This window comes from Cibotium barometz, chromosome 4 (assembly GCF_041138505.1).
Source record: "Cibotium barometz isolate CiBa-2024 chromosome 4, ASM4113850v1, whole genome shotgun sequence".
NCBI lineage: Eukaryota > Viridiplantae > Streptophyta > Polypodiopsida > Cyatheales > Cibotiaceae > Cibotium > Cibotium barometz.
This window is the reverse complement of record NC_141049.1, coordinates 30,270,271-30,282,596: the sequence shown is the minus strand read 5'-3', so window position 1 is coordinate 30,282,596 and position 12,326 is coordinate 30,270,271. Positions and strand designations below refer to the sequence as shown.

The 12,326-nt window shown below is 42.0% G+C and overlaps 1 protein-coding gene across 3 annotated transcripts in view; it reads right to left on the bottom strand.

The window, feature by feature from the left end:
• LOC147639149 (uncharacterized) overlaps window positions 1–7,755 on the bottom strand; it is a 39,069-nt gene extending 31,314 nt beyond the window's left edge. Inside the window, exons 1-5 of one of the 3 annotated variants that reach the window (XM_086787763.1) lie at window positions 7,416–7,755; window positions 6,848–7,022; window positions 6,596–6,681; window positions 5,677–5,755; window positions 5,414–5,473 (exon numbers count right to left, since the gene is read on the bottom strand). In XM_086787763.1, the coding sequence (XP_086643889.1) occupies window positions 5,414–5,473; window positions 5,677–5,755; window positions 6,596–6,681; window positions 6,848–7,022; window positions 7,416–7,672 (657 nt within the window). In that variant the 5' untranslated portion in view covers window positions 7,673–7,755. The remainder of the gene's footprint in view (window positions 1–5,413; window positions 5,474–5,676; window positions 5,756–6,595; window positions 6,682–6,847; window positions 7,023–7,415) is intronic. The other 2 variants (XM_086787779.1, XM_086787772.1) reach the window with 2 other exon arrangements.
• Window positions 7,756–12,326: the final 4,571 nt, after the last annotated feature.

The following is a 12,326-nucleotide window of genomic DNA, read 5'->3' as shown; positions in this document are numbered from 1 at the left end:
CCATGTAGCCCACAAGGGGGGATTGATGGGAGTTGGGTTTCCATGCTCAACACATGATGGTGCACATGAGGCACAATGTTCATGGATATGGAGTATTGGAGAGACATGTTTTCATGTTTATGTTTTTTCAGTTTTTAGAGCTATGCTCCCTATGAGCTATGCTATCTCTTTCATGCAATGTAGAGCTATGCTCCCTATGAGCCATGCTATTTTCTTTTATGCAATGTATTGGTCAAGGAAGGGTATTACACTATGACATGCCTTGATCAAGGAAGGGTGTTAGAAGGAATGATCCAAAGTCATGTCAAATGAACTAAGGTTGAAGGGTACTTCATGGCCTAAGGTTAAAGGCAATGTAAAAGCTAGAGGATCAAGTAAACGAGGTAGATTCTGTCATGACATAACTGATGATGTATGTAGTACCTCTTGTGTGTGTGAAAGGACAATGACCTTTGGGGAGATGGAGAGATTTTAGGAGATGCCTTTTGGCTCTTTGTAAAGGTTGTATCATGCCTATTTAAGAGGCTATTCCTAATGAAGAAACACGAATTCTATTGCCCCATTCATGTTGTTATTATGCTGTGATTAAGTCTCCCTAATCATGCTTAACTAGTGCTTAATTACTAGCTTTATGATATGGCTCATTTCCATCCACCATAGCTCATCCATTGAGTATGAGATCAAGCTCATTCATACATTTAGTATTCTATCATAGAGAGAGAGAGAGAGAGAGAGAGAGAGAGAGAGGGCGGAGAGTAGGGGCGAATAGTGAAGCGACGGGCGAACAGTGTGTGTGTGTGTGTGTGTGTGTGTGTGTGTGTGTGAGAGAGAGAGAGAGAGGGGGGGGGGGGCGGGCGAACAGCGTAGACAGAGGCGAGCCAGCCCAGGCGAACAGCGAAGAGAGAGAGAGAGAGAGAGAGAGAGAAATTAGAGACGAATAGATAGAGCTGATCAACTTTTTTTGTATGAAGCCTCACTTAGCTAATTGAGATAGCTCTTCCCATCTCGAGATTTGAAACCGTCTCCAGCCTTGGAGGTAGAACTTGGAATTTTATCTTAAGTTTTTGCATGCAATTTGCGCCAGCTGTTCGTATGTAGCTTAATATAAGAACAGATGTTTGAGGCCACAGAATTCAAGATCAGACAAATCAAGAGCATAAACAGACCCGAAAGCTCCATGCCAATTTCTAGCTGAATCTCCAATTTTTCCATGTTCTGCCAGAAGTTGCTTGTTCAGTGTGTGAAGGTGCAGAGAACCAAGATGTGAGGAAAAATCCTGGTTAGAGGCTGCAAGCTTCCATAGCTGCGCATAGAGGCACGGTGGAAGAGATGAACGTGAATACCAAGAAGAGTTAAAACTAAGTGTATTGCAAGATGAGATGTATATATAAGTGTATTGCAAGAAGAGTTAAAACTAAGTGTATTGCAAGATGAGATGTATATATGAGTTGTGTGTTACAAGTGTGACAGGCTCTCTTAATATGGAGCTTGTAAGTGGTTACAAACTGTTACAACTAATTGAAGGACAAAACACTATGAATGGTGGTGAGCGTATAGGCTAGTCAAGGCGATACCCTCTTGACACTTCCACAAGCACAAATTGACGCATTTATGTCAATTCTCAGACGTGTCACAACATGACAGCCATGGTGAAGGAAAATATGTAAAAGGAGAATATCATCATAGTGGTCTTGGAACCAACCACACAAGAACTCCATGACTCCACACGGGAGGAATCTAGTCATGGAGCCTTCTTCTCGAGGACTATGTCATCTTCCCCACCCAAAGGGGATCAGCTCAATCTGCTAGGATGTAAATGCATATGACATACCTAGAGCAAGTACCCATGCACATCTGGCTACCACAACATGTGAGCCCCCGATCCCCCTTCAATAAGTTCGAGACCTATAAAATACGCCTAAAGTGGGCTTATCGCCACACATCTCCTCGTACTCTCTAGCACTCTTCCTTGCTTCCAGCCAAGATTTTCTCTCACTTGCCCTCTTCAAGATGTCGACCCAAGAATCGGAGATGGAACCCATTCCCGAACGTGAAGACTTGCCGGCTACTGAGGCCGCTGGCAATCTTTTCGAAGATTTTGTAACTAAATCTAATTTTCAGGAGTTTAAAGTTACTTTCAAAGCTTCTTTCTCGGAACGTCAAGCACAAGTTGCCGCGCAGATGCAGGCTTTACTAAATTCCATCTCTTTATTGACCACTGCCCTGTCTACTCTCTCGGGCATGGATACCTTGGCATCTGCTTTAGGCCCCAACATTACTCCGGAACAGTTTGGGGGCGAGCAAAAGCAACGTACCAAGGAGATTGTGGACACATGGCTACATAAGTAGCAGGTCCACTTCCAGTTTCAACCATATGACGATGGCAAAAAGATTCAGTTAGCAGCAGGTCAATCATGTGTGTGATGCCAATGATTTGCGAGGAAGAAAAGCTCAATGGACTAAGTTAATGCAAGTTAAAGGAGTCCATGAATAGTGTAGCAGATGCACTTAGTCGGATTAGAGAGGTGAATACTTTGTCGTTCACCGAGATGATTAAGTAGCAGGTCCACTTCCAGTTTCAACCATATGACAATGGCAAAAAGATTCAGTTAGCAGCAGGTCAATCATGTGTGTGATGCCAATGATTTGCGAGGAAGAAAAGCTCAATGGGCTAAGTTAATGCAAGTTAAAGGAGTCCATGAATAGTGTAGCAGATACGCTTAGTCGGATTAGAGAGGTGAATACTTTGTCGTTCACCGAGATTTCTACTGACTTATTTCAGTCATTGAGAGAGCTTTGCAGAACTGATAGTTATTTTAGTCCATATTGGCAGAGGATCCAGGATGCGAGCTCATTGATTGACCAAGACTCAGTGAGACTGAGCAGTCTACCATTCAAGCTACGAAAAACCAGTGGATGATTCGGAATGGTTTACTATTTCGTAATGACAAAATTTGTGTACCACAGGTCCCGGACATTAGGTCCAAGATTCTTAAGGAGTGTCACGACGCCCCTTCTGCTGGACACCCTCGAGTACACGAGACATTAACTTTAGTGAAATACACTTTTTACTGGCCAAAGATAAAAGGGTATGTAGAAGATTATGTTCTCAAGAGTCAAGTTTGTCAAGCAAATAAAGATGAACGCTTTAGAGAGGCTGGGATGTTGCATCCTTTGCAAATCCCAGGTAATAAATCGAAAAGTATTTCCATGGATTTTATTACTGGATTGCCGAGAACACGTTAAGGCCACGATTCTATTTGGGTTGTGGTGGATCCTCGCTTGACAAAAATGGCTAGATTTTTACCGACACGGAAGACTGTTACAACTACGCAATTGGCAAGGCAGTTTATCGAGCAATTGTTAAGACTATATGGGTTACCGCAGGAGATAGTTAGTGATAGGGATTGTTTACAAGTGACTTTTGGAGGCTTGTTTCTGAGAAGTTGAAAACAACTTTAAATTTGAGTTCCTCAGATCATCCACAATCTAATGCCCAAACTGAAAGAGTGAATCAAATTTTGGAGGATATGCTTCGTGCATATGTCTCCAAAAGACAGAGATCATGGGAGGATTATCTTTCTATGTTAGAATTTGCATATAACAATACTACGCATACGAGTACAGATTTTAGTCCTTTTATGCTTATGTACTATTTTCAACCTACATCACCTGTTACAGTGGGATTTTTAGGACTTCAACACGATGCAGCACGTAATTTTTTACAAGATATGGAAGAAATGTTACAAGTTGCAAAGGAATCTATTAGAAGTGCTCAAGACAGAGACAGATTTTATTCTAATAGACATCGTTCACCCAGAGAGTTCTATGAAGGAACGATGGTGTATTTGCGAGTTCCCAAAGGTTCCGAGACTTTACAGACAGCTCAATCTCCGAAATTATCTCCTAGATACTGTGGACCATTTCGGATTACACGCCGGATTGGTTCAGTTACATATGAACTGGATTTGCCTTCTCATGTGAAAGTTCATCCCGTATTTCATGTCAGTAGACTTAAGGAAGTACTGGGTGGAACAGACCAATTAGTTACTCCTCAAGAAATCATAGATGTCAAGGATATGACATTTGTCCCACACGAACCGGAAAAGATACTTGGATTTCGTGAAAGACGATTGCGAAATACGCCACTCACAGAATACAAGATCAAGTGGAAGAATCGTGTTGAGGAGGACGCTACATGGGTAGGATCTCCTCATAGAACGCTCCTGGTACAAGACTCAAAACCTGCAAACAAACCAAACAAACATGACGGACCTGTAGGCCTGACTCACCTCCCAACCTTGACAGTCTTGGCTGTCCCCACCGAGCCACGAGCTGAGCCAACTAGTTGAACGTACCAACCAATCTCTACCTCGTGACGTCCCATACCGCCACGAAGCTACCCTTGCGGGCCTCGAGACTACTGCCGGCCTCAGCTGCATAAAGCAGGTGCACGTCTGCATTAGATCCAAGCTCCTGACCATAGAGCTCTCACAAAGACACGCAAGACTCTATATCCTAATGACTAACCTTGGTCACCCTTTTATAGACTCTTGGCCGGTCATCGGGCGTCCACACTTGGGTGCCCGCCCGTCCATATTTGGTTGCCCGCGCGTTAGTCTATCCCTAACTCAGCTCGTCAATCAGCCTGCCTAGCTCCAAGCTTCCCCAACCTCGAAGCTAGTCTTGTGTGCGTGTAGCACACGGTAGATACACACTGTGCACATGACAAGGCGGGAGGAGCAAGATGACACCAGGGCGAGCGTAGCAAAGGTGTGGCTCTGATACCATGTCAAAGTTCAGGGCAGAAGCGCAGCTTCAAGCACCACCAACACCCACGAGGGGTCAGCCAACCTGAGGCCCGGCTCTCTCTCTCGTGCGCCCTGGAGGGATGAGAGAAGTCAAGGGTCTTTTTGACCCATTACACTAAGGTTTGGGAACCTTATAGGATTATGGGATATTTAATGCACAATAGCAAATGGGAGGACGACCTCCAAAAAGCCTATCCCATATCTATTATAAACGGCTTCGATCCCTCCTAGAGTCGAGCCGAGGGAATCACATTTATAATGCACTGCTCATCACACTCAAGCTAGAATGCATGGCTTCTATAGCACTTGACCCTTGTAACATCTTTCATACTTGAAAACAGAGAAGACAGCCTACATTATCAAACACTGAAAAAGCATGCATACCCACTTTCCTAACATAATGCACTGCTCATCACACTCAAGCTAGAATGCATGGCTTCTATAGCACTTGACCCTTGTAACATCTTTCATACTTGAAAAGAGAGAAGACGACCTTACACGGTGTCAACAAGTTGGTCCAAATATAGAGATATTGACAATACATAAAGGTTGTTGGGTTTAAAGAAATCAACAACAATTGGCTTTATATTTTTCAAGGGCACCTGCATGTTCAGAGTATTGAAAGCTCCTAGTCGACCCAACAAATACCATGAGCGAAAGACCTGCGTTGGACATACAAAATGATCAGGCAGAGCACTGCATAGACAAAATGCTCAGCCAGAGCTGTTTTAAGATCACTCAACAATGCTTCACATGTGGATTCTCATTACACATTGCAGCAATGGCTACATTCCATCTAGTATTGATAAAATTTGCATAATTCAGTCATAAAAAGGATGATCCAGTAAAAGGAAACCGTACTTACGCTACCAATAACATCAACATCTTTTTCTGACGGAGAGCTATAAAGCTCAATCCAAATGTATGAATTGGAGGCATCAAATCTGCAAGGGGAAAAACTCAGCAAAGTCATAAGTGCTTCATGGAATACAAATTTTTAGCATCCCATCAATGAAAGAAACAAAAGGTGTACTAAAGAAGATTTCCAGTGGACGTGCAGCCCAGAGGAGATGGTGGCAGCTGCCAAAGCAAGGATCCCAGTGCACAATATGTCTATCACAATATACATATACATATACACACATATGTGTATGTATGTATGTATGTATGTATCCCACAAGCAAGGACCCCAGTGCACAATATGTATCACAATATACATATACACACATATGTGTATGTATGTATGTATGTATATTACATATACAATATGTCTATCACAATATACATATACACACATATTTGCATCTATGCATGTATGTATATATGTATGCATTCATGCATGAGGTAGGTAGATAGACAGGCAAGTAGGTAGGTAAGTAGGTAAGGACATAAGTACGTATGTATATAAATGTGTGTGTGCGTGTGTGTGTGTGTTTGTGTGTGTGTGTGTGTGTGATGCGTGCATGCATGCATGTACATATGTATGTGTGTGCATGTATGTGTGTATATGTATTCATGTACGTCTGTATGCTTGAACTTTGTATGATGTATGTGTATGTGCGTGCGTGCGTGCGTGCGTGTGTGTGTTCACAAAAAAAAAAACGTGTATGTATGTAGGTACATATGTGTATGTGCATGCCTCTGTGTGTGTTCGTACATGCACATAACGTCCAAAAAATAATATAAAGATTTCAAGTAGATATAATTTCTGAGGCAGAATGTAGATCCTTATTCAAAAAGAAGGTTCAAGCATTGGAAGCTGGAGATGAAATGCGGGAACATACTCTCTGAAAGACACCTTCATGGGCACAGCCGACCCTGTCTTAGGTTGTAGAAAGTCTCGCCCTTTCCTCCGTACCCTCTCCTCGACCTGCAACATACAGGTTCTTCATTCAAAAATATTAAAACCTCCTCATCTCTGCTCTTGCCATCCTTGTCAAGCTAATACAAGAATGAAAAGTGCATCTTCAAAAACTGTCACCTAAAGTATAAGCAGATAGAAAATAGGCATTCATGGCAGAAAAGGGGAAAAAAACCATCTCAATCATGAAGACATCTATCTGTGAGGGAGTATGGATTTTGCAACAATACGCGTTTCCGCATCTCTTCTGCGTTGCCCGTGCTGTCTCCAATGATTTCCCGTAGCTCTTTATCGTTCTTGCACGCCTCCTCCAAAATCCTACCTCCCCGAAAAGCTTTGCCCACTCAGACCTTACAACAAGAAACCCCATTTTTTCCCCAACCACAACCGAAAAATGAAGGAAAAAAGACAAGCAGTTAACCTAAAACCCTCCTTCCTCGTCCCATGCATGCACACATGTGTGCACACGTGCGGCGATGTGTGTGCATGTGTGTGTGTGTGTGTGTGTGTGTGTGTGTGTGAGAGAGAGAGAGAGAGAGAGGAAAATGCACGCATCACTCATGAGGCCTGTACCACCTAAGAAATATGTATGTATGAATGTATATATAAAGATCATAGGCACATAACGATCATGCATACGTTATATGTATGCATGTATAACATGACATCCATGAATGTATACATGTCCATAGATAGGTATTCAAACTCATACATATGCATGTCTATACACATACCATACCCACCTAGCCCACTCGGGATATTTGCCCTTGCTCTGTTCCCGTCTTCTCCTCTCGTCGTGTGCTTTATGGAGCCTTCTCTCTCTTGCACCAACGCGGGATCCCTTTACTCTCTCTGTGCTGGCCTCCACAGCCACCATGCCGTGCGGTGAGGGCCTGCTGCGATGGCAGCTGAGCTGAAAAGAGCATGAAACTTCGCCATAGCTATAGCCGCTGGACAGGCACGTGCAATCCCGGAGGGCAACTGCGCCAATTTGCCACATTCTCTAGAGAGCGCGCATATACAAGAATACGTCTGCCTACAGGTTTCTCACATTTGCCCCTCCTCTCTCTGTGTTCGTAACACACTCCGAGTGTTCTTTTCAGACATTTGTATTAACGGCTCTTTCATACGCCTTAACCGTCCGGACAACGTGGGAACGTGCATTGATGTGCCTTTTTTTAACTATGATCCCTTTTTAAAGGTTACATTATGTAAAGGATTTTGTGCGTCTTTGTGCTAATCTCCCCTCTATTCATATGCCCATTAATTAATTAATGGGGCTCGTTATAATTAATGGGGCTCTAACGAGCCCCATTAATTAATTAACCTTTGCGTACCCTTGCCCAACTCGCCTCGGCCACCCTCCCTCGCCCTAGCTTCCCTCGCATTGCCCAGAAGCGAGCCCTCGCCTCCAGCACCCTCTCCTCGTCCCTCTCCCTCTCCCCCTCGCCCTAGCCCTCTCATTCCACGCTAGCCTCCCCTCCGTCTCCAACTCAAGCACCTTTTATACCACTCAAAGTCGGCGTCCGATGAATCTAAAAGGCACTAGATTTTGCCTAAGGTTATCGCAGCTTTAATTCTTTTGTTCAAAATTCTTTTGTTTGAAGGTTTATGCTCGACAATTTATGCCTTTTAATTAATTAATAGCAAACCAGCATTTTGGTGCCATATTCATTGGTTGAAATCGGGGAGTTGGACCCAAATTCATCTTAGAAATATTATTTTTCAAAAGGTTACATTCTTGAATTTATGAGGATAGCATTTTTCCTTGACAAAAGATATAATGGATTTTTGTGCCTCGTGTCATTTAACCATGCACACACGATATCAAGTTGTTGAGGAACACGATCACTCTCCCTTTCATTCATAACTAACTCTTATGGTCACTCATGGGGGTCACCTATCTCTCAAAAGCACTTTTGTGTGTGCATTTTTGAAAGGAGGGGAAAAATGGTGAGCAATGATCGGAGAGTTGAACACGTAAGGCACAATGGTAACAGGGGCAAGTTAGAGTCGTGAGCTCTCTCCTTTAAACTTGGTGGATGAAAACTGAGAGTTCTCTCTCAATTTCTCTCTATCTGCTCTATGTCTCTATAGAGGAGAACCATGTCTTTCCTCCTCTCTCTCAAGGAGACAATTTTCTCTATAGAAGAGAAAAATGTATCATTGAGAGAGAATTCTATCTAGTATATGTCTCCATAGAGGAGAACCATGTCTCTACCCTCTCTCTCAAGAAGAGAGAACCTCTGCACCTCTATCTCTAGGAGACAATTTTCCTCTGTGTGTAAATATTTCTTTTGCACTTATGTGCAAGGTAGTTTTTTGGAGATGAGGAAGATCAATTGTAGTGAACTATCATGCTCCACCACACTTCAAAGTTGGGCCAATATTACGATTTCAGGGGAATCAAATGTAAAGTTGTTTGACGTGGAGATAGTTGTACTCAAATGCAAAGTTGTTTGTGTGGTGGAGATAGCTACACTCAAATGCAAAGTTGTTTGAGATGGAGATAGTTGTACTCAAATGGGATGATATCTTAGCACGTTCATATTGGAAACCATGAAATTGAGCAACCAAGGTTCATGGGTTCACATACTGGAAACTATTGAAATTGAGCAACCAAGGTTTTGTTAATGAACACACAATTGATTATTAAAGTACAGGCATATCCATTCTCTATTGAGATCCTTGAACTTTCTTGACTTCTTGAGCCATCTTGCTTTCTTGGGATAACATGACCGAAGAATTTATCTGATCCAATCTTCTCCTTGATCTCAACATGTATAAGATTTGAAATTACTATTGACACAAGTAAGGAAGCCTTTGTGCTAAAAGCGTATCATTAACTACATTCGTCTCACCTGATCTATACTTGATTTTAAAATCAAGCTCTTGAATTGTTGCATCCATCTTCTTTGCCTCATGTTAAGATCATTATGGGTAAAAATCCACTTTAAGCTCTTATGATTTGTAACCAAGGTAAACTTATGTTTGAGAAGATAGTGTCGTGAAAGCTCCAGCACATGCACTATTGCAAGAAACTCAAGATCATAGACATCATAATTCCTTTCAGGAAGTCTTAATTTTTGAGACTCATAAGCTATAGGACATCCTTCCTATATTAGGATTCCTCCAAAAATGAATCCGCTAGCATTAGGAATTACTTCAAAGGGCCCCTAAATTCTAGTAGCTTCAGTGTCAGATTAGTCACTAGAGTAACCTTCAGTGTCAGATTAGTCACTAGAGTAACCTTCAACTTATCAAAGGCACTCTAGAGCATCACAAACCATTGGAATGGAATATCCTTGTTAAGAAGTGCTATAAAAGGAGAAGAAGTATTGGCATATCAAGGAATAAAAGTCCAATACCACCGTGTCAAACTTTAATCTTTACCCATTGGTTTTTCCTCCTTTTTTGGCCTTAACTTTCTCAACTTTAGGCTTCACCACTCATATCATCAATCTTCCTATTATTTGATTATGCGGTCCAGCGTACAATTAGCAACGCTATATCCGGTGCATGAAATGGATTGCATGAGGTTCAAAGTCCAGGGCCATTCTGTGCATGTCAAAGAGCGGTGTAGAGGCAACCTACGTAGAGGGAAAGATAGTAAAAGTGGTCCAGCTCCATCTCAGTAGCAAGTTGTTAGCCCATCTTGGCTGTGTGCAGTGGGTTCCTATGTTCTGAATTCTCTAGAGTTGGCCTACCAAAATCACAGGAGGATAGGTCTACCATTGCGAGGGCTATCAATGTGTTCCACTCTCAACAAGCAAGTTGTTTGCTATAGTTTTGAGTTAAATCAAAGGGTTATCTGGAGCCAGTCAAAGCTGAGTTGTTCGAGTGATAGGGCTACGTCAAATCCAAATTGAGAGTCCAAGAGTTTTGTTCCTAATCGGAGAGTTTGATTCTCATCGATATAAAGAGAGATGATCCGATCTACACTCCAAGCCGAATCCTTTTGCTCAATCATTTCATATCCATATTTAAGCATAAAATTTATTAACCATTTCCACGATTGGGGAGAGGAGAGATGGTTGAATAAAAGTGTGTGGTGCAATCATGTTTCTTTCTTACCTCCATATTCGATGGTGAGTCGTGTGGACAATTGGGTTTGATGCACTGCCAGGGATCTTGTTATAGCACCAATCTCTCCTTGCGGCATCGTGCGAGCTTGGTCTTGCAATAGCATGGTGTGTTGCATGTGAGAGTCCACATAACTCATTGTCATGATGGGGAAGAAGAAGAAAAAAGTGTGGAATTTGCTTAGAGAAGGATCATAACACATCTACATGCTCGTATTTGACTAACCCTTGTAGAAAGCGAGATAAATGCAAGTATTGGTGCATGGTGGATTTAGCAAAGATCATTAAATCTTTCTGCAAAGCATCTTCATCTAAAAAGCTAGATAAGACTAAAGACAACTTATTCAGACACTTTAGATGATGCCTATCATTATCATGAAGAGGGTAGACACAAATCCTATTCTAGTCATAAGAAGGTTGTTTTATTGCAAGAAGCCATAGAGAAACTAAAGGAAACCTATGAGATTGACTCAGAGTCAGATAGTGATGATGATATTAGCCTTGATTACCATTATGTTGGGATGGGTACAATGGAGGTTGAGAGTGCATGGGAGAACCAGGAAAGTTAGAAGAGCCAGGATAAGTTCTTGAATGTCCCTAGCTTCACATCAGCAGATGGATCTCATAGTCTGGCTGATGGGCAGGATTACCATGATGGTATGCATTTTGGGCATGGACTTGGTGATGTGATTTGTGATGTTTCTGAGTATATGTCTCATGGAATGAGGCAATGCCACACATGGTGATCTCTTGCTGATGTTCTTGTGTAGAGCCATGTAGGTTTTGTGATTTATTTGCAGTAGAGTCTACTTCCTGTGATGCAGTTTCAGATATGGTTGATGAAGGCAAAGTTTCTTCTTATGTTCATGATGATGCTTTTTTACATGATACAGTGACACATAGTGATGTGCTTCCCATTCATGATGACAGTGAGGGAGTGCCGGCCCTTGATCTAGTTCTTAGTGAGATGAGGAGGCTCTCATCAAGCTTCTTGATTATCCTAAGGAGCTAGCTTTGGCTAGCATTAATGTAGATATGAGGCCTATCTTAAGGTCTATGCAAGATGTTCTTTAGGTTTTCCAGATGTTCGTAATCCAAATTTGGAGGTTCCATCTATTGAGCCTACTATGCATGATGGCAGTGACCACATTGATGTGATCTTATTTGATGGTTCTCCACGTTCTCATGATATTGATCTTCATGCTTATCATTCTGATGGTGTTTTTATGGATCATGCATTGTGCATGGATGATGTACTTCTTTATGATGATGATAACACAATGATTATGCAGTTCTTGGTTTCTCTTGATCATAACAGTGATGATTATTTTATCGATGGAGCATAGTTATGGGGAAATGACTCCACTCGTAACTTATATATTTTTTTAAAAGGGAGGTGTACATAGTATGAAAATAATTCAAATTTTGCACCCAAGGTTGCTTGTTAGCAATGTCCATGGGCATGCTATTTTGTATCACGTTAATATGCTTCAGTCCATTGGCGAGTTGGTGTTATGGCATGGTGTGCACATGGGTGCTATTGGGAAGTGGTGATCACTTTAAGGATTTAAT